This window comes from Mesoplodon mirus (assembly GCF_964341445.2).
Source record: "Mesoplodon mirus genome assembly, chromosome: 14".
Lineage (NCBI taxonomy): Eukaryota > Metazoa > Chordata > Mammalia > Artiodactyla > Ziphiidae > Mesoplodon > Mesoplodon mirus.
Window position 1 is genome coordinate 50,241,798 of NC_138990.1, and position 22,981 is coordinate 50,264,778.

The following is a 22,981-nucleotide window of genomic DNA, read 5'->3' on the forward strand; positions in this document are numbered from 1 at the left end:
TTTTTGTTTGTTTGTTTGTTCGTTTTGCAGTACGCGGGCCTCTCACTGTTGTGGCCTCTCCCGTTGCGGAGCACAGGCTCCGGAGGCTCAGGCTCAGCAGCCATGTCTCACGGGCCCAGCCGCTCCGTGGCATGTGGGATCTTCCCAGACCAGGGCACGAACCCGTGTCCCCTGCATCGGCAGGCGGACTCTCAACCACTGTGCCACCAGGGAAGCCCTATACTGTTTTGATTACTGTAACTTTTATAGTATAATTTGAAGTCAGGGAGCATAATACCTTTGTTCTTCCTTCTCAAGATTGCTTTGTCTATTTGGGGTCTTTTGTGGTTCCACATAAATTTTGGGATTACTTGTTCTAGTTCTGTGAAAAATGCCATGGGTATTTTGATAGGGTTGCATTGAATCTGTAGATTGCCTCGTGTAGTATGGACATTTTAACAATATCAATTCATCCAGTCCATGAACACAAACCATCTTTCCATTTATTGGTATCATCTTTAGTTTCTTTCATTGGTGCCTTATAGAGTATGGGTCTTTTACCTCCTTGGTTAAATTTTTTTTACTTAATTTATTTTATTTTATTTATTTTGGCTGCGTTGGGTCTTCATTGCTGCGCACGGGCTTTCTCTAGTTGCGGCGAGTGGGGGCTGCTCTTCATTGTGGTGAGCGGGCTTCTCATTGCAGTGGCTCCTCTTGTTGTGGAGCATGGGCTCTAGGTGCATGGGCTTCAGTAGTTGTGGCTCGCGGGCTCTAGAGCGCAGGCTCAGTAGTTGTGGCTCACAGGCTTAGTTGCTCCACAGCATGTGGAATCTTCCTGGACCAGGTCTAGAACCCGTGTCCCCTGCATCGGCAGGCAGATTCTTAACCACTCCACCACCGGGGAAGCCTTCCTTCGTTAAATTTATTCCTAGATATTTTATCCTTTTTGATTCAATTGTAAGTGGGATTTTCTTGATTTTCCTTTTTGATAGTTCATTATTAGTATATAGAAATGCAACAGATTTCTATATATTAGTTTTATATCCTGAAACTTTATTGAATTCATTTATTAGTTCTAATAGTTTTTTGGTGGAGTCTTTAGGGTTTTCTATATATAGTATTATGTCTTCTGAAAATAGTGATAATTTTACTTCTTCCCTTCCAATTTGGGTGCATCTTATTTCTTATTCTCCTCTGATTGTTATGGCTAGGACTTCTAATACTATGTTGAATAGAAATGTCAAGAGTGGGCATCCTTGTCTTATTCCTGATCTTAGAGGAAAAGCTTTCAGCTTTTCATCATTGAGTATGATGTTAGCTGTGTGTTTGTCATAAATGGCCTTTATTATTTTGATATATGTTCCCTACATACCAACTTTGTCGAGAGTTTTTATCATAAATGGATGTTGAATTTTGTCAAATGCTTTTTCTTCATCTATTGAGATGATCATGTGGTATCATTCTTGATATTTTTCTGTGTGTTTTAATCAAACTATGATCATTGTTTTACCTGTTATTTTACTATCTTTTAAAGATAAAATGTATGATGAACATCTTAATCAAGTTAATAAGCATACTTCTAACCATCATTGTAATGCCTGGTGCTCTCTATCCTAGTAACCTAGGCTAGAAACCTTGAGATCGTCTTTGATGACTTCATCTCCCTCATTGATTATATCCAGTTGAGAATTAAGATCTCCCATGGAATATCATGAATCCATCTGTCCCTCTCTGGTCCCACTATATCTGTCCTATCTCAGCCTTCTTCATTTCTAACCTAGACTGTTGCAGTCATTTCCTGACTAATTAGCAATTATCCATAACTGTAATTTTTCTGAACATTAATTATTTTACTTCTGTTTGATTGCTGCAACTAAAACTCCTTATTCATGGTTTTTAGAACCCCCTCCTAGCCTTTCTTTTTACCTTTATTACCTAACCTATCCTTCTTTCTTCTTCCTGTTCTTCCTTTCCTTATTTGTTTCCTCCTTTCCTCTTCCTTTTCTTCCTGTCTTTTCTCTCTTTCATTGTTTTTCTGCTCCCTGAAATATTATACTTCTTTTTTTTTTTTTTTTTTTTTTTGCGGTACGGTGGCCTCTCATTGTTGTGGCCTCTCCCGTTGCGGAACACAGGCTCCGGATGCACAGGCTCAGCGGCCATGGCTCACGGGCCCAGCCGCTCCGCGGCATGTGGGATCTCCCCGGACCGGGGCACGAACCTGTGTCCCCTGCATCGGCAGGCGGACTCTCAACCACTGCGCCACCAGGGAGGCCCCAATATTGCTTATTCTTACCCAAACATGCCATGGGTTTTAATTGCTATTCCCTCAGCTTAGAATGCCTGTCTCTGCCTTTTGAAATTTCATTTGACCACCAACCCAGATCAAATGCCATCTTCCTTTGAAGTCTTCCTCAGTTGAATTAATACCTGCCTTCTCTGACCTTTCAGTGCATTTTCCATATACTTCATTTGTATTCTGCTTTGGGTTACAACATGTCTGCCTTCCTCCTACATGGATTTCTTTTTTTAATATTTTAAAAAGTCACATTTTATTTAGAGTCATAAATTATTTTATTAACTCTTTTCATTGATAATTACTACTAAGTAGTCTTTAAGGAATATCAAGACATTAAGTTTTCCCTTGTTTTAAAGAAAATACCAAGTAATGTTACAACCAAATCATAAATAAAATGTTCATTTCTAATGGAATTTTCAGTAGTATAATTCTAAGCAGTCTCTTTCATATGATTTTGTCCCTTTTAGGCTGGATCTGTTCATGTGAGAATTCGACGAGATGCAAATGAACAAATGGTTCTTGCTCATGTGACCAACAGGCTGTACACACTAGTATCTACTCTGACTGTTCAGATTTTCAAGGATGATTGGATCAGGCCTGCCTTACTGTCTGGGCCTGTTGCAGCCAATGTCCTAAACTTTTCAGATCATCACATAATCCCAATGCCTCCTTTAAAGGGTACTGACGATTCCAACCCTGTTACATCAACTCCAGCTAAACCCAGTAGTCCACCTCCAGAATTTTCATTTAACACCCCTGGAAAAAACGTGAGCCCAGTTATTCTTCTTAATACTCAAACAAGACCTTATGCTTTGGGTCTTAATCATGGACACACACCTTATAGCAGCATGCTTAATCAAGGACTTGGAGTTCCAGGAATTGGAGCAACCCAAGGATTCAGGACTGGTTTTACAAATATACCAAGTAGACATGGAACTAACAATAGAATTGGACAACCAAGACCATGATGTACTGTAATTTAATTTATTTTTATGAGGAATATTGACTCCTTGACTTCCAGTTTATTTAGTAATCCAACGTTGCATCGACTGTTCAATCATTTACTCTAATTAGAGAATAGTAGGTTTGTTCACATTTCATGAAACCAATGAAACTATATTTTTGTAAAATGTATTTGGGGCAGTGAGAACCTTCTAAATGTTATAGGCTTTAAATAGGCTTCCTTTAGAAATCTGTTTCTCTAAATTTGAATTTTGCTATCTTTGGTTTCATAGTTGACTGCAGTGTGATATAACACTACCTTTATAAGAGAGCCACTTGATGGAGTGGATCTGTCACATTATTAAAAATATAATACTTTCTTCAGTGAAATTTATAAACATGCTTCTTGAGTACACATTTTAGGAAAAGAAAAAGTCCATTTTAAAAGTAAAAGTCTCTTTTATAGATTTTCCAAACATAATTGCTACATTTTCCTTTGAGGTCCTCCTGAATTATGTCTTGCAAAGTAAAAGCAAACATTTTTATCAGAAATTTTAAAACATATTTTACCATCTGGCACAACTTGAAATTTTTACTTATCAGTTTTTTAATAGTTTTTCTCATTAAAAAATTTCAGTACATTTGTAAGTGGCCCATCATTCTCAAAGTGTTTTATTTTGGTTAAATAGATACCAAATCCTTAGGTGATATGCAGTGAAGGAATCCCAGTTTTCTGTCTTACATTTAACCAAATACTGACATAATGATAGATTTATCTTTTTTGTCACCTTTTCATCGGTTGACTTTAATTTCTCATTTTATTAACAAAATATATCACATATATTACCAAAATAGGTGGAATTCCATACGTAGTAATACGATTTAATCTTTTTTCAAAGTTGCATGAACAATTTGAGTTTACATTATATAATTTTACCAAAACATAGTGGACCCTAGGTTATAGAATACAGTATTGTTATATCTGCATTAGACAGTTTCTAACTTTTTTTGTTTTGCTTTATTGAAAATAGTGAATCGAAGTGTGAGAATCATGTAAATTATTTTAAAATTATTTTCCAAATGCAAATGTTAAGGACTTTCTAACATGGCCAGCATTACTTATAAAAAAGTATAACAAGCAGCAGTCACAGATTACCTATGAGATTTTTTTTTCATTTTATCATGAGTTTTATAATTAGGGTTTAAAAATGGATTTTGAGAGTGGATTCAACTTTTCTAGAATCCAGTACTTCTGAAGATTTATGATATTTCCAGCCATCAGCAGCTATCTAGAGAAGTTTTTTTTTTTAGATTTTGCAAGTTTCTTCAATAAACTCATCCTCTTTTAAATTTGAGCAACACTCCCAAATCCTGTTTCTTTACAGTAGAATCATAAACATCTAAGAAGCCATCTCTGTCGAGCAGAATTGTAGTCATCCTGTGATAATAAGTGACCATGTCCCAAATAACTTTTGCTTGATGAGGAGTTGATCATTGTCTTTGACACCTGCAACCCTGTTCAGGCAGTTGACCTGCTGAAGAAATAGAGCCCACGCTACCTTGACTGCCGGGGAAAGTGAAACTTTGTAAAATGTGATAAGGCAACCTGTTCCTTGACATTTGTCTTATGTTCTCCAACTATTACTATACCTATTATTGGTCTACTATTACAGGGTGATTTTTCCTCCATTGACCTCATCTAAACGTGAATTCGGGTCATGCATGAAATCTGAAGAACTGCCGTGTACTGAGTGATGATTAAGAGGTATGTGCTGCCATGCTGTGCATGTCTTCTCCATCTCCAGGGGATTTTTAAAGTACCCAGGTACTGAACACAGTTCTGTGAGATGTTAAACGCCTATTTCCTTAACACCCATTTAGAGGTAGCACCTGTGCAATTAATTGTCCTTCCAAAGGTGCTTTGATACCCACCTACACTATTTGAGAAGTTGCATATGGGTTCTGAAAGAATTGGCTCTACTTGCTGAAATTCAGTAATGCCAACTGCTTCAGGTGACATTGTTCCGGCATTGTTAAATAAAGAAGTCTTATTTGCCAAGATCTGACCAGGTTCTGGATATGAAAATAAGAAGCTTGCCCAGCATAGGCCTAGATGTAGTAGCCTTACTAGTAAATCTTGCCACAGAGTTACTTGAAGCTAGACAAAGAAGCAAGTTTGAATTAAGTACTTGACCCATGGTTTGTGATTAAGAGCAAGCTTCATGGAATATGATTAATCCTGTTTGAGAAATTGCTATATTATAATGGAAAAAAACACTGGACTAGAAGACAAGAGATTTGGATTCCGATCCTCATGCTGCCACTATATAAGTAGTTTTATAACCATGGGCAAGTCATTTAACTTCTGTGAGGTTTCTCATCTGTAAAGTTAGGGTGGGAAATGAAGTAGTTGATCTGGAAACTATCAGCTCTAAAATTGTATGACTAAATCTGCAGAATATATGCCCACTTGCGAAACGGAATATTGTACCTAGTATTTCTTTTCAGTGACTACCTCAACATACAGGCCAAGTGTTACCTATGCCAATACCCGAGCCATTAATTGGAGATGCCATGAGAGCAGAGGGTAAACTACAGGTTGACACCATTTTGGTTTTTGTTTATTTCAGACTTGCCTCAACTTAAATCTGTTTAGATTAAACAGATTTTTCTTAGACTTCTTTCTTTGTGGGGAAGGATTATTTTTGGAGGTGGTGGGGAAAAGATTAGGGCAGGGTACCCTTAGCTTCCATAGGGTACAAAATAATGGGGTCCATTTTTTCTTTCTTCCTTAATCTCTGAAGTCACAGATGGAATTACATACATGTATCAGCAACTGGTTTAGCTACTCATTCAAGCCTCTGATTTAGCTACTCATAAACTGCCAATTTTTTGCTTAACTAAAGATTGCTGATCTTTTTGGGGAGTCTGATCTGCTTCTTATGTAAGAAAATAATTTTTACATTCCAAATTGTTTGAATTAAACTGTTTGAATAAAGAACATACATGGAGTTTTCTCTCTGCTTCTAAATAATTTTGGCCTATTCTTTATTGGTAACTTTATCCCATATTCAGCAAATGCTTGTTGAGAGTATAGTACATGCCAGGCCCTGTACTAAGTAAATGTGCATACAATATATAAACTTTGGTGACCTGCTATTCTTGAGACCAAAGGGAATACAAGGATAAACAGGAGTCCCCTTCAAGTAACTGATACTCCTAGTAGAAGTGATGGGACACCAGAACTATTTATAGATGTCAAGTTAAACTCCCTCCCATTTCCTCCTCTTCTTTGGGCTCATTTTCTTGGCATCCTCCTCTTTTCCTTCTCCTTTTTATTTGAATGATGAAACTAAGAAACTAGATTTCCATGGAAGAGGCCAGCTAAGGAGGTGATGGTGCCACACATCATCCTGATATCAGTAAAAGAAGAAAAAGTTTAGAAGGGGTGAATTAGGCAGACACTGCAGGATATTTTGTAGGTGTATAGTGGATTGCCATTTACTTTCAGACTCTTGGACTAGATGAGCAAAGATTTTTAAATCACCAGGCTGAAAGTAATGGGGTCCCCAGAGCATTCATGGGCTTAGGCTACCCTTTATTTAAGCAGTTACTAGTTTAAAAGCACCTTTAATAACACTGACATCATCGTCATCGAATTGCCACCCAACAAGCCTAGCTTCTTGGAGAAAAGTTAATTTGGATAGCACATGGCTAAGTTTTCTGACTAATGATGCATCAGGTAAAAGGCTTTTAGTACTGAAGTCAAAAAACACCAGTTGCTTAAGATTCTCAAATACACTCATGAAGGCAAGCCATCCATCACTGCTCACACAATTTCCTGCCAAATCCAGCTGTTGGAGGTTTTTCAGAGGGTTCATTTCAAAAAATGCACCTGAATAAAAAGATAGAAATAAGTATGTTAGCTGGAAGCAAAACAGCTTTTTTTTTTTAAGAGACCATGTTTGGACTAGTGCTTTGCTTAAGAAAGAAATCAGAATTCTCTGTAGTTAGAGCAGTGATTGTGAACCTGGTCCTTTATATTTACAAATTATATTTTTCCTAAAATGTAAGGGAATCTGATAAATAGTAATTAGTATAGCAAACCAATATAAATGAATTATATATTTTCCCTTTTCCTGACTCTTCCAGGAAATGGAAAATTGCATAAAAATTGAGGTATGAGAGATGCAATTAGAATATTCAGTACCTGTTTTCAAAACTGGAGTCGGACTTCGACAATATTAGGTCACTTCCTCTTCTGAAGAAGCAAACACTACCTAACTATTGTTCCTTTGGGTGTGGAATATTCCTAACTGTGAACTTGAGTAAGTAAGTTCCTTCAGAATCTCAAGATTTGGAGCTTTGGGCTTATTTTTAACCCTCCCTAGACTCTTCAGGAACTTCCTCTTTTCCTTACAGAATAGGGCACTCTACCTCCTACAAAGGGAACATAAACATCCTAGCCATTTCCATGAAATCAAAGATAACACCCTAAGGAATGGAGGAGTAAAGAAAATAGGTTTCTGGGTCTGAAAGACTGCACAGAGCAAAGCCATCCCAACTGCCTGGACTGCCCACTTCTGAGTATTATAGGAGAGGGGAATAAAGCTCTGTGTTCTGTAAGCCAAGGTGTGGTTGGGTCTTCTGTTACACCAGCTTAGCCTGTGCCCAGCCTAGCTCATACATAGGGCCTCACTTTCTCCTCTCTTTCTCCTTCCCATAATGAGCCCTTCTCTCTTCCTTATGGGTAACTTTCTTCCTGCTCTCTCTTATCCATCATGTTCAAGTCCTTTCTGCCTCTGCCCTCTTTCCCATATGCTTCCCAGCATGGCATGTGGTCAGTCAAAATACTGGTTGCCAATTAGCATGTCTGTATATAAGGCTCTTTCCCCAAAGAGCAACTTCATTTCTCCTTCCCAACTAGTAGAACAGATTTCACCACCTAAAAGGAACTTTAACAGAGAAGAATTTCAAGCCCATTCCATCCTCAGAGGGTAAGCTCTTTATACAGACTGTCTGCCAAGCTTAAAGAATAAGAGAGCTTCTTGCATAATTACTAGAATGTAGGCAAGCACAAGAACCAAGAACAAGCAATATAATCCATAATCAAGGGCATGCATTTTGTTCATTTAATCTGCAGAGGAGCAGACTACTGAGAGAAGAGGAATCTGTGACATTTAGAGCTGTAGGCTGTACGTGGGCTGTGGAGAACACAAGTGGCTCGATCCAAATTTCAGGCAGAATCTCAAATCCTCTGGGTAGAAGGATTCTGATCCTTGAAGGTTCCTACATCCTAAACAAAACTCAGGTGTGGCCAGAGACCACCCTGTAGTTCCCCTGACCTAGAGCTCTTACCATTTATTCATTCAGCAAACATCTTTGAGTGCCTACTGTGTACCCCGGGTTGTGCTAGGGTGCTGGAGATATGTAAAAGGACATACATGGTCTCTGTCTCATTGGGCTTATAATATAGTGCGAAAACATACATTATAAAGTAATTGCTGGCACAGCATTGTAAAGCAACTATACCTCAATAAAAATAAATTAAAAAAAATAATTAGATGGGTGTTAGGTGTTGTGAGTAGGTCAGGGTGCCCTGGGAGCACACAAAGGCAATAGGTTTTGCAACTTCACTTTGTTTCCAGAGCAGTGGCAATTGGGCTTACATGCTTCAGGAGTAAGGATCCTTCTCAGGTAGTATTGAATTGCCTCCAAGGAAAGGCCCCACAAAGGAAGAGTCTATTTTTCTTTCCTCATCACCCACAGTGAACCTAACCCCCTCCCTCAGGTGCACAGAGCTTCCTATCAACTTGTGCCTCACTCTAAAATGTGAAGAGAACAGTATAGGAATACCAGACAATTGAGAACAGCCGCCAACAAGGAAGGCTGTTCCTTTGACTAAAAGCCAAACAAAAATGAGGCAACATAGGGAACAGGAAAAACGAACTCCAAAAACCTAGTTTTTTTCACAGACCCTAAAAAGTTACTGCGTCTAACACAACAAAAATAAGATGCTTTTTTTTTAAAAAAGAATACAATTAGAAAACAAGAAAGAGCACTTGGAAAATTATCAGGATCCATGTGGCAGAATGATTTGGCCCAGGATTTACCACTGAGCTAGAACATGAGTACGGTCTGTGGTGGTGTTTTTTTTTTTTGAGAACAGACTGGATAATGGAGTTCAGATGAGATGGCTGTCTTTTTGAGAACATGCTGGATAAGAGAGTTCAGCCTCAAACATTTAAATCAAACTACGTCATCTAAAAAAGAGTTAAGTTAGAACAGGTGAAATAGATCCCTGAGCTAGCGATGATCTATCTTTCTGATAGTCCCAGATTGCTGATGGGCTAGAAACAAAATTTGGGGAGTCAGAATTTTTAAATGGCACTTAAAGCTTTAAGATTAAATGTAATCTCTAAGGAAGAAGAGCAGAGCACCTAGGACCAAGTTTTAAGAGAAATTTGGAGCATTTAATATCTATGTACAAGAATTGCCATTGCAAAGGAGACTGAGAAGTAACCAAGGTAGCCTGGAAGTCAAGAGAACATTTCGAAAAGGAGGGGGAGTGCTCAGTGTCAACTTCTACACAGGTAAGTGAAACACTTTGGAAATTTTCCATTGAATTAAGACACATGCAGGTGTGTAGAGAATCAGCTGGAATGAGTAGGAAGCACAGGATGACCAGGAAGTGGAGATGTACTGAGGGTACATAAATTTTTGCCTCGAAGGGAAAGACAGGGGTTGATAGATAGCCATAGTAGGAAGATAGGAGTCAGGAAGAGTTTTATTTAAAATGAGAGAGATTTGAGCATCTTTAAAAACTGATAGATAATGAAAAAAAAACTGATAGGAGTCAGTAAAGACGGGCATAATTGGTGAAATGATGTCCTTGAACAGGAATGAGGGCAGGGCTGGGATCTGAAGCACAGCTAGAGCAGAGAGACTGCCCTTAGATAGGAGGGGAGAGACATACTATTACGTAACAGGAGAAGGAGAGAGAGGGAAAAAAGAATCACATCCACTGTGAAATAGTGGAAGACTGGTGGATTAAGGAGAATAAAGTTTGAAATTGTTTATTTAGAGAGTGCTGCATACAGAGGCACAGTAAGATTGCCAGGAAATGTTGAGAGATTGTGTTTATTGTTTTAATAGACCTCATGTATTCAGAATTGGATAGGTCACTAATTTCACCTGTTCACTCATGAATCTATCACTTGGCCTGAGAATAAGAACATGGGTAAAAACTAGGATCTACTATGTGGTATCCCCCTATTGTACACATCTGCCGCCTTCTGACCCAAAGAAACTACTATTCTGATGTAGAGTTTATCATTCTTTTGTATTTTTTAAAATGTGGTTTTGACAAGCACTCTATGTCTAAAAAATACATTGCTTAGGATATACTTTTATGGACTTTTGGGGGAGATATAATACACATACCATAAAATTCACCCTTATAAAGTGTAACTGTAGTGGGTTTTAGTATATTCACAATGTTGTACACTACTATTTAATTCCAGGACATTTTAATCATCCCCAAGAATAAACTCCACAGTTACTAGCATTCATTCCCACCCTACCCCTGACATTGGCAACCATTAATCTACTTTCTGTTACTATAGATTTGCTATTTTGGACATTTCATATAAATGGATTCATACCATAATGTGGTCTTTTGTGACTGGTTTCTTTCACTTAGTATGATATTTTCAAGGTTCATCCATGTTATAGTGTATTCTAATACTTCATTCTTTTTATGGCTGAATAATACTCTATTATATGGATATATCACATTATGTTTATCCATTCAGTAGTGATGGACATTTGGGTTGTTTCCACTTTGGAGCTATTAAACATGCTATGAACATTGCTGTACAAGTTTTTTTATGGACATATATTTTCATTTTCTCTTGGGTACCTCAGGGTGGAATTGGTAACTTTATGTTTAACCTTTTGAAGAGGTGCCAGAATGTTTTCCTATTCTAAAATTGAATGTTTCCAATTTCTCTATGTCCTTGTCAACACTTATTATTACCTGTTTTTATTATAACCGTCCTAGTGGGTGGCAAGAGGCATTTCACTGTGGCTTTGATTTGCATTTCCCTGATGGCTAATGATGTTGAGCATCTTTTATGATGCTTATTAGCCATTTATGTATCTTCTTTGGAGAAATGCCTATTCAGATCCTTTGCCTTTTCTAAACATTGAGTTGTCTTGTTATCAATGAGTTGTAAGAGTTCTTTATATATTCTAGATAGTAGTCCCTTATCAGATATGTGATATGAGTAAAGCCACTACAAACATACATGTGCTTATGTCTCCATTTTGATTAATGAAATTATTTATGTTGCTCTGTTTTTTCTTGATCAGTCTTGCTTAATTTTTATCTATCTTGTTACTCTTTTTAAAGAACCAACTTTAAGCTTTACTAATCTTTTTTTAATTGTATTTTTTTTTCTATTTCATTGATTTATACTCTTATGTTTATTGTATTGGGGTTTACTCTGTTTTTCTGGCTTCTTAAATTAGAAACTTACTAATTTTCCAGCCTTTTCTAATATAAGTATTTAAGGCGATGAGAATTTTATTCAAGCCCTGCTTTTGCTGCATACCACAAGTTTCGTTGTATAATGCTTTCTTACCATTTGCTCTAAATATTTTTGTTGAAACTTGTCACTATAAACTTGTAGTGTACCTATCTGCCAAATTGTGTGATTTTCCCCAGTAACCTGAGTATAGGTACAGAAAAAGTGGAAAATTAAGGACAATCCAGGTTTTCAGTTTTGCCAGCAAATACACTGTATCTAATTTCATACCTTTCGGCCACATCTCATTTTCTCCCTGCATCTCATTAAGTAGTCTTTATTTAGAGACTCCACCTCTCATTATACTTTCTTCATTTCACTATTGCATCTATCACACACAGCGATCACTAACTGTCATTGCCTACACTGACTTGTAATACTGTGGGCCATGAGAGTTTCAGCTATTGTGACAAGAATGTTTGCAGGATGAAGGGTGGAATTTAAACTAGGTAGGAAGGGAAGTCGAGATAGACAGGGGCTATTCAGTAAGTAGATAGTAGTGAACTCAACAGGCTGGAAGTCCCAATGAAGTAAAATGAACTGGTGATGAGTCATTGAGTAACCAGGATGGAAATTTAGAAGGTTGTTGTTTGAGAATGGATTATCTGAATTTAATATCTCAGAGGTAGAACAATTTTAAGTGGAATTATCATAATCTGATAATTCCATGCTCACAGATGAGTGAAGGAGAATGGAAGAGAAGGAACAAAGAGAAGGTTCCTGAGTGTTGCCTGAGTAGTTTTACAAAAGGAGTGAAGTCTTCTAGGTGGATGACCAGAGTTAGAGGGTGAGGAATTCTGTAAGACAGTTGCCAAAGGCTTCAGTGAATAAGAAAAGATGACAAGAAGTTCAGAATTCATAGCAATAACAAAGGACAAACCATAGTCCAGTTAAATGGCCTAAGCTTCATGGGAGTAGGAATCCTTAATGAGGTTGGAGAAGGAGTGGACTAGAAGGGCAGAATGAGAATCAAGGAGAACCTGACCTTGCCTTTGATCTCTGAGAGGCATAAAAGTCAAGAAAATAAAAAGTGACTAAAGAGAGATGTAGGGGAGAACCAGGTTTCAGTTAGGACCAGGAGGTGTCTAAAACCTTTGGTAAAAAGGTACTTTTCTGAAAATACTCCCTGTGTCTCCAGTGCATCTCCCGTGCCCTGTATCTCATTAAATACTTCCTATGACATATTTCCTCCTTACTTCTTCCTATGTAGCCCTTATTTCATTAGACTCCCCATCTCTTATTACCAGTCTGCATTTTCTTATCCCATCTCAAGGCATATTGCATCTCATCCATCACATATACCATCACTAAATGGGGATGGGAATCCCAAAGCCAAGTCTGATCCAGGAGAGGTGTTATGGACCAGAGCCAGGAAACTTACTCTAGAGGCTTGAACAGTTGGTTGGTTCAGATATAGTAAAGAGGTTGTGAACTCATACAAGTGTATTTTAGAATTTTGGGTTGATTTTATATATAAGAAAATAGCATTTACTATAATTGGGTTTCTAAGAACCCAAGCTAGCCTATATTTCATGTCAAATTGCGGAAGTGCTGTAAGTTAATTTGTTCATTCATACAACAAATATTTATTGAGTTTGGGATATATACTCAATACCAAGTCTAATGGCCTGGGCCTGTTCCCAAAGACCTCACAGTTTAGTGGGGCAGAAAGACATATGAATACATTCTCTAAATTCAAATGGTAAGTGCTCTAATAAAAATAAATTGCTGTGTGTAATAATGAAAACCACTGTTTTTTAAAACCTGAATTGAATATAAGAACATTGGAAGACTGACATGCGTACTAAAGCTGAACATATTCTAACGTATAATCTTTACCTGTAATCCAAACCCACTCCTACATAGATACCCAGCAGAAATGTGGCCATTTGTTCACCAAAAGATATATACAAAGTAGTTCATAGCAGCACTACTCACAATATTCAAAAACTAAAAATTACTCAAATTATCAACAGTTGAATGGGAAAATCAGTTGAGGTATGTTCACACAATAGAAAATTTTACAACAATGAGAATGAGTGAACCATGACTACACATAATAATGTGGATGAATTTCACACACATGATGTTCAACCAAAGAAAACACAATACATACTACATGATTCCATTTATATAAAATTCAAAAACAGTCAAGACCAATCTATGATGTTAGAAGTCTGGATAGCAGTTACCCTTGGGAGAAGGGAGCTATAAAGCTGACAATCTTCTGTTTCTTGATCTGGGTACTAGTTACATGGGTATATGAACCTTATGAAAATTCCTTGTACTTTCTACTTGGGATTTGTACACTTTTCTGTGGGTATGTTATACTTCAATTAAAAAGTACAAAAACAAAATGAACCCTAATTCTGGCTTCATCTGCCTTTTAACATGATTCATATTATGGAGGAAATAAATCTATTCTTCTCTTTGATGTTTATAGAGCCCAGTGGTGGAGAGGTAGAGAAAAGACCTGGAACTGAAGACTGTTGTTTATAGAGCACATTAATATGTCTTTGGCTATGTGAAGGAAGGTCCTGAACCAAGCTTGGGCTTAGGGTGCTAGATATAATTGAATTACTTTTCATAATAACATGGAGGGATTTTTTGTTTGTTTGTTTTGGAATTGCTGGGGTCTGTAAGAGATGGTGATGGAGGAAGACAGGGCAGTTGACAGGCAACTAGAGCCTAAATTGGCAGAAATGTTTTTGCATCTCATTGGGAATGGGGAAGTGCCAGTATTAAATTTAATCTGCTGTTTAGAACTATCATGTAATCCCACCCTTCCCAATTACTTATCAGCATTCAGTAAATCTGCTACATCTATAATTATACTGGGGCCTTCCAGTAGAAATTAAGGATAAGTGACTGTTCTACCCATCTGAGTCACTTGGAGCAGCGGTCCCCAACCTTTATGGCATCAGGGACTGGTTTTGTGGAAGACAATTTTTCCACGGACAGGGGAGTGGGTGTGGGTTGGTGGGTGGAGATGGCTCAGGCGGTAATGGGGAGCGGTGGATGAAGCTTTGCTCACTGGCCCGCTCCTCACCTCCTGCTGTGCGGCTCAGTTCCTAATAGGCCGAGTCCAGTACTGGTCTGCAGGCCCAGGGGTTGGGGACCCCTGACTTGGAGGATAGGGAAAAAAAATCACTGCAGGAAGCAAGATTACACAGATCTAGAGTCACACAAGAGCAGAAATGCAGAGCCAGAAATGACATGGAAACAGAAGCTCTGGATCCAGGATATGGATTAGAGCAGTGGGGTTTTTTTTAATAACCATTTTAAAAATTGAAGTATAGTTAATTTACAATGTTGTGTTAGTTTCAGGTGTACACCAAAGTGATTGTTCTATATATATATATGTATGTATATTTTTTCTTTTTCAGATTATTTTCCATTATACGTTATTACAAGATATTGAATATAGTTCCCTGTGTTGTACAGTAGGTCCTTCTTGCCCATCTATTTTATGTATAGTAGTGTGTATGTGTTAATCCCAAATTCTCCCCCTGCCCCCACTGTCCCCTTTGGTAAGCATAAGATTGTTTTCTATGTCTGTGAGTCTATTTCTGTTCTGTAAATAAGTATTTGCATCATTTTTTTAGATTCCACATATAAGTGATATCATATGATATTTGTCTTTCTCTGACTTACTTAACATGATCATCTCTAGATCCATCCATGTTGCTGCAAATGGCATTATTTCATGCTTTTTATGGCTAAGTAATATTCCATTGTATATATGCACCACATCTTCTTTATGCATTCATCTGTCAATGAACATTTAGGTTGCTTCCATGTCTCGGCTCTTGTAGATAGTGCTATGAACACTGGGGTGCATGTATCTTTTTGAATTAGAGTTTTCTCAGGATATATGCCCAGGACTAGGATTGCTGGATCATATGGTAACTCTATTTTTAGTTTTTAAAGGAACCTCCATACCATTTTCCATAGTGGCTGCACCAACTTACATTCCTACCAACAGTGAAACAGGATTCCTTTTTTGGATAAGTGTTTTTTTTTTTTTTTTTTTTTTTTTTTTTTTCTTGTTGCGGTATGCGGGCCTCTCACTGTTGTGGCCTCTCCCGCTGCGGAGCACAGGCTCCGGACGCGCAGGCCCAGCGGCCACGGCTCACGGGCCCAGCCGCTCCGCGGCATATGGGATCCTCCCAGACCGGGGCACGAACCCGTATCCCCTGCATTGGCAGGCGGACTCTCAACCACTGCGCCACCAGGGAGGCCCAGTGTTTTTTTTTAAGCTTCAGGGTATCCCCTCCTTTAGGGGAACATGAGATGAATTTAATGGATTGCAATCAGCGTTTGTTTTAAGTGAAATTGGATAGATAGTAAGAATAGAAAATAACAGTGTATCACACATAGCAAAAGATAATTACTTTCGGGCTTCCCTGGTGGCGCAGTGGTTGGGAGTCCGCCTGCCGATGCAGGGGACATGGGTTCGTGCCCCGGTCTGGGAAGATCCCACATGCCACGGAGCAGCTGGGCCCATGAGCCATGGCCGCTGAGCCTGCGCGTCTGGAGCCTGTGCTCCGCAACGGGAGAGGCCACAACAGTGAGAGGCCCGCGTACCGCAAAAAAAAAAAAAAAAAAAAAAAGATAATTACTTTCTGTGAAACTTTAAAAATGTATATGTACATGTGTATTGGATCATGAGATAAAAGGTATTTTTAAAATGTGGGTCCTAGTCAAAAAAAGTTCAAAAGACTCAGGACAAGAGGCTTAAAACAACCAACTAGGTTATGTGTAGGGTGCAGAAGAGGGAGCATAAGGAGACTGTTTCACCAAGAAGGAGATATGTCAGCTAGGTCTTAAAGGACTATAGGAGGAGGTGAAGGACTTCCTAGAGGAAGTGCATATACAAAGGCATTTCTGGGAGCTAGCAAGAGTTCCATGAGGATGGAACCTCACATAGGTGGGGAGGCATGCAGAAGATGAAGGTGGAGAGGAAGGTGTATTGAGACTCTGTTATAAAGGGTTTTATACATCAAAAGCGAGCAGGTTATATTTTATTTTGCAGGCTGAGGAAGATCTTTTTTAAAGGAAAATGACCCTAGCATCTGGTTCCCCTTGAAGGCCCCCAGAGGATAATGATCATAGTACCATTTATTGAGCATATACAGTGGGTCAATGTTGAACTTACTTAATATGCATTAGCTCAATTATGGATTAGCACAATAACCTCTCATATGGTAGACATCATAATTTTCCCCATTTGACAGATGAGCAAACTGAGGCTCATAGACTTCACGTTGCTGCAGACCATACATCTATCAAGTGGAAGGGATGGGGAGGTCTGTCTGACTCCAAAACAAATGCACCTAACCACTTCATAATGATGGAGCCTCTAGAGGGGACTGACAGATAGCAGTCTCATCACCTGGCTAGAGACCAAAGGCAGAGAACGCTTGGCTTTCACTCTTCAGCTTATGCCTCAAGCCCAAGCAGACTGCTTTTTATACCTCTGGGAGGTGGAGGAAATGGCTGGAGGGGAGCCATGCCAGCACCTACACTCTCTCCCTCCTTTCATCAACTCTTCTGCCTCTAACCCTCTCCCTGCTTCAGTATGACAACTTTCTGATGTCCCTATTTCTTTATAAAACAGGAATAATAATGTTAGGTTTTATTAGACATATAATGATAATTCCACAAAGTCTTTTTAAAAACACTTTGAGGGGCCTCCCTGGTGGCGCAGTGGTTGAGAGTCCGCCTGCCGATGCAGGGGATACGGGTTCGTGCCCCGGTCTGGGAGGATCCCATATGCCGCGGAGCGGCTGGGCCCGTGAGCCATGGCCGCTGGGCCTGCGCATCCGGAGCCTGTGCTCCGCAACGGGAGAGGCCACAACAGTGAGAGGCCCGCATACCGCAAAAAGAAAAAAAAAAAAAGAAAAAAAAAAAACACTTTGAGAATAAATTAGCGACTACTATTGAGTTTTCATTTAGTCATTTTTTTCACTTGCATTTTGGGGTACATCATAACAGCTAAATTTCCAAGAGTCAGCTGTCTTCTGTTATGTTTAAATTTCTCATTTACATATGGAGGCGATTAGGCACTAGGCTATTAAAGTAAAATCGCAAATTTCTGCCTAGCTTAGTTCTCAATAAACACACCATCTCCTTCTCTGGTCTCGATGGCCAGCCTCAGAAGTGGGCAAATTAAGCAACTACCTACTTAAAGATTTGAAAGATGGTAAAAGGTCTTTACCTAAAAATGCCTCCCCCACCTGTAATTCTAATTCTACACACTCCCCAACAGCCTCCTTGAAGAAAAAACATATTCTTTCCAACTTGCTTTAGGTATGAGGTTACCTGAGAGGGATTATTTATTAGCTAACTAATTAGTCTGTCACAGAAGCCACCTGCTTCCAACATCAACCGGAATGGCAGGGAAGCCTGAAAGAATGACAGCCAAGATGATATGATTTGGTGGGTTAAGGAAAGTGAGTGGGTAGAGAAGATGGAAGTGGAGTTAGAAATTAAGGGAAGGAAAGATCCATAACTTGGAGCATCACTAAGAAAGGCAAAACCTTTGGGCAGGCCTCTCCAGGAGACTCTGCAAGACCAGCAGCCATGTGGCTGACAGGGTCTTGGTGCTCCAGCCAGGTGTCAGGCCTGTGCCTCTGAGGTGGGAGATCGGAGTTCAGGACATTCATCCACCAGAGACATCCCAGCTCCATGTAATATCAAATGGCGAAAGCTCTCCAAGAGATCTCCATCTCAATGCTAAGACCCAGCTCCACTCAACAACCAGCAAGCTACAGTGCTGTACGCCCCATGCCAAACAATTAGAAAGACAGGAACACAACCCCACCCATTAGCAGAGAGGCTGCCTAAAATCATAATAAGGTCACAGACACCCCAAAATACACCTGAAGACACGGTCCTGCCCACCAGAAAGACAAGACCCAGCCTCATCCACCAGAACACAGGCACCAGTCCCCTACACCAGGAAGCCTACACAACCCACTGAACCAACCTTAGCCACTGGGGGCAGACACCAAAAACAACAGGAACTATGTACCTGCAGCCTGTGGAAAGGAGACCTCCAAAACAGTAAAGCAAAATGAGAAGACACAGAAACACACAGCAGATGAAGGAGCAAGGTAAAAACCCACCAGACCAAAAAAATGAAGAGGAAATAGGCAGTCTACCTGAAAAAGAATTCAGAGTAATGATACTAAAGATGATCCAAAATCTTGGAAACAGAATGGAGGAAACACAAGAAACGTTTAACAAGGATCTAGAAGAACTAAAGAGCAACAAACAATGATGAACAACACAATCAATGAAATTAAACATTCTCTAGAAGGAATCAATAGCAGAATAACTGAGGCAGAAGAATGGATAAGTGACCTGGAAGATAAAATAGTGGAAATAACTACTGCAGAGCAGAATAAAGAAGAATGAAAAGAATTGAGTACAGTCTTAGAGACTTCTGGGACAACATTAAACGCACCAACATTCGAATTATGGGGGTCCCAGAAGAAGGAGAGAAAAAGAAAGGTACTGAGAAAATTTTTGAAGAGATTATAGTTGAAAACTTCCCAAATATGGGAAAGGAAATAATCAAGTCCAGTAAGCGCAGAGAGTCCCATACAGGATAAATCCAAGGAGAAACACACCAATACACATATTAATCAAATTATCAAAAATTAAATACAAAAAAATATTAAGAGCAGCAAGGGAAAAACAACAAATAACATACAAGGGAATCCCCATAAGATTAACAGCTGATCTTTCAGCAGAAACTCTGCAAGCCAGAAGGGAGTGGCAAGACATATTTAAAGTGACAAAAGGGAAAAACCTACAACCAAGATTACCCAGCAAGCATCTCATTCAGATTTGATGGAGAAGTTCAAACCTTTACAGACAAGCAAAAGCTAAGAGAATTCACCACCACCAAACCAGCTTTACAACAAATGCTAAAGGAACGTCTCTAGTCAGGAAACACAAGAGAAGGAAAAGACCTACAATAACAAACCCAAAACAATTAAGAAAATGGTAATAGGAGCATACATATTGATAATTACCTTAAATGTAAATGGATTAAATGCTCCCATCAAAAGACATAGACTAACTGAATGGATACAAAAACAAGACCCGAATATATGCTGTCTACAAGAGACCCACTTCAGACCTCTGGACACATACAGACTGAAAGTGAGGGGATGGAAAAAGATATTCCATGCAAAGGGAAATCAAAAGAAAGCTGGAGTAGCAAGTCTCATATCAGACAAGATACACTTTAAAATAAAGACTATTACAAGAGACAAAGAAGGACACTACATAATGATCAAGGGATCAATCCAAGAAGAAGATATAACAATTGTAAATATTTATGCACCCAACATAGGAGCACCTCAATACATAAGGCAAAAGCTAACAGCCATAAAAGGGGAAAACAACAGTAACACAATCATAGTAGGGGACTTTAACACCCCACTTTCACCAATGGACAGATCATCCAAAATGAAAATAAATAAGGAAACACAAGCTTTAAATGATACAGTAAATAAGATGGACTTCATTGATATTTATAGGACATTCCATCGAAAAACAACAGAATACACTTTCTTCTCAAGTACTCATGGAACATTCTCTAGGATAGATCATATCTTGGGTCACAAGTCAACCTTTGGTAAATTTAAGAAAGTTGAAATTGTATCAAGTATCTTTTCCAACCACAATGCTATTAGACTAGATATCAATTACTGGAAAAACATCTATAAAAAATACAAACATGTGAAGGCTAAATAATACACTGCTTAATAACCAAGAGATCACTGAAGAAATCAAAGAGGAAATCAAAAAATAACTAGAGACAAATGGCAATGAAAACACGATAACCCAAAACCTATGGGATGCAGCAAAAGCAGTTCTAAGAGGAAAGTTTATAGCAATACAATCCTACTTCAGGAAACAAAAAACATCTCAAATAAAAAACCTAACCTTACAGCTAAAGCAATTAGAGAAAGAAGAACAAAGAAACACCCAAAGTTTGCAGAAAGAAATCATAAAGATCAGATCAGAAATAAATGAAAAAGAAATGAAGGAAACGATAGCAAAGATCAATAAAACTAAAAGCTGGTTCTTTGAGAAGATAAACAAAATTGATAAACCATTAGCTAGACTCATCAAGAAAAAAAAGGCAAAAGACAAATCAATAGAATTAAAATGAAAAAGGAGAAGTAACAGCTGACACTGCAGAAATACAAAGGATCATGAGAGATTACTACAAGCAACTCTATGCCAATAAAGTGGACAACCTGGAAGAAATGGACAAATTCTTAGAAAAGCACAACTTTCTGAGACTGAACCAGGAAGAAATAGAAAATATAAACAGACCAATCACAAGTACTGACATTGAGACCGTGACTAAAAATCTTCCAACAAACAAAAGCCCAGACCAGATGGCTTCACAGGCGAATTCTATCAAACATTTAGAGAAGAGCTAACACCTATCTTTCTCAAACTCTTCCAAAGTATAGCAGAGGGAAGAACACTCCCAAACTCATTCTACGAGGCCACCATCACCCTGATACCAAAACCAGACAAAGATGTCTCAAAGAAAGAAAACTACAGGCCAATATCACTGATGAACATAGATGTGAAAATCCTCAACAAAATACTAACAAACAGAGTCCAACAGCACATTAAAAGGATCATAAACCATGATCAAGTGAGGTTTATCCCAGGAATGCAAGGATTCTTCTATATACACACCAATCAGTGTGATAAACCATATTAACAACTTGAAGAAGAAAAACTATATGATCATCTCAATAGATGCAGAAAAAGCTTTCGACAAAATTCAACACCGATTTGTGATAAATACCCTCCAGAAAGTAGGCATAGAGGGAACTTACCTCAACATTTTAAAGGCCATATCTGACAAACCCACAGCCAACATCGTTGTCAATGGTGAGAAACAAACCATTTCCTCTAAGATCAGGAGCAGGACAAGGTTGTCCACTCTCACCACTATTATTCAACACAGTTTTGGAAGTTTTAGACACAGCAATCAGAGAAGAAATAGAAATAAAAGGAATCCAAATCAGAAAAGAAGAAGTAAAGGTGTCACTGTTTGTAGATGACATATTATACATAGAGAATCCTAAATATGCTACCAGAAAACTACTAGAGCTAATCAATGAATCTGGTAAAGTAGCAGGGTACAAAAGTAATGCACAGAAATCTCTTGCATTCCTATACACTAATGACGAAAAATCTGAAAGAAAAATTAAGGAAACACTCCCATTTACCACTACAACAAAAAGAATAAAATACCTAGGAATAAACCTACCTAAGGAGACAAAAGACCTGTATGCAGAAAACTATAAGACACTGATGAAAGAAATTAAAGATGATACAAACAGATGGAGAGATATACCATGTTCTTGGATTGGAAGAATCAACATTGTGAAAATGACTATACTACCCAAAGCAATCTACAGATTTAATGCAATACCTATCAAACTACCACTGGCATTTTTCACAGAACTAGGAAAAATAATTCATAATTTGTATGGAAACACAAAAGACCCCAAATAGCGAAAGCAATCTTGAGAAAGAAAAATGGAGCTGGAGGAATCCGGCTCCCTGACTTCAGACTATACTACAAAGCTACAGTAATCAAGTCAGTATGATACTGGCACTGAAACAGAAATATAGATCAATGGAACAGGATAGAAAGCCCAGAGGTAAAGCCATGCACATATGGTCACCTTATTTTTGATAAAGGAGGCAAGAATATACAATGGAGAAAAGACAGCCTCTTCAGTAAGTGGTGCTGGGAACACTGGACAGCTACATGTAAAAGAATGAAATTAGAACACTCCCTAACACCACACATAAAAATAAATTCAAAATGGATTAAAGACCTAAATGTAAGGCCAGACACTATCAAACTCTTCAAGGAAAACATAGGCAGAACACTCTATGACATAAATCACAGCAAGATCCTTTTGGACCCACCTCCTAGAGAAATGGAAATAAAAACAAAATAAACAAATGGGACCTAATGAAACTTAAAAGCTTTTGTACAGCAAAGGAAACCATAAACAAGATGAAGAGACAACCCTCAGAATGGGAGAAAATATTTGCAAACGAAACAACAGACAAAGGATTAATCTCCAAAATTTACAAGCAGTTCATGCAGTTC

The 22,981-nt window shown here is 38.4% G+C and overlaps 2 protein-coding genes across 3 annotated transcripts in view; one reads left to right on the forward strand and one right to left on the reverse strand.

The window, feature by feature from the left end:
- SLC30A6 (solute carrier family 30 member 6) overlaps positions 1-9,892 on the forward strand; it is a 43,229-nt gene extending 33,337 nt beyond the window's left edge. Inside the window, exons 14-15 of one of the 2 annotated variants that reach the window (XR_014295879.1) lie at positions 2,743-4,982; positions 9,641-9,892. Coding sequence is in view for 1 of the 2 variants with exons in the window: in XM_082642253.1 (XP_082498379.1) it covers positions 2,743-3,243 (501 nt within the window). In the remaining variant the exon portion in view is untranslated. Of the gene's footprint in view, positions 1-2,742; positions 6,223-9,640 lie in introns of those variants that run through there. The other variant, XM_082642253.1, reaches the window with a different exon arrangement.
- Positions 6,453-22,981, reverse strand: part of NLRC4 (NLR family CARD domain containing 4) — a gene marked incomplete at its 5' end in the record, with an annotated part of 47,663 nt that continues 31,134 nt past the window's right edge. Inside the window, one exon of the mRNA XM_082642990.1 lies at positions 6,453-7,112. Coding sequence (XP_082499116.1) covers positions 6,820-7,112 — 293 coding nt within the window. The 3' untranslated portion in view covers positions 6,453-6,819. The remainder of the gene's footprint in view (positions 7,113-22,981) is intronic.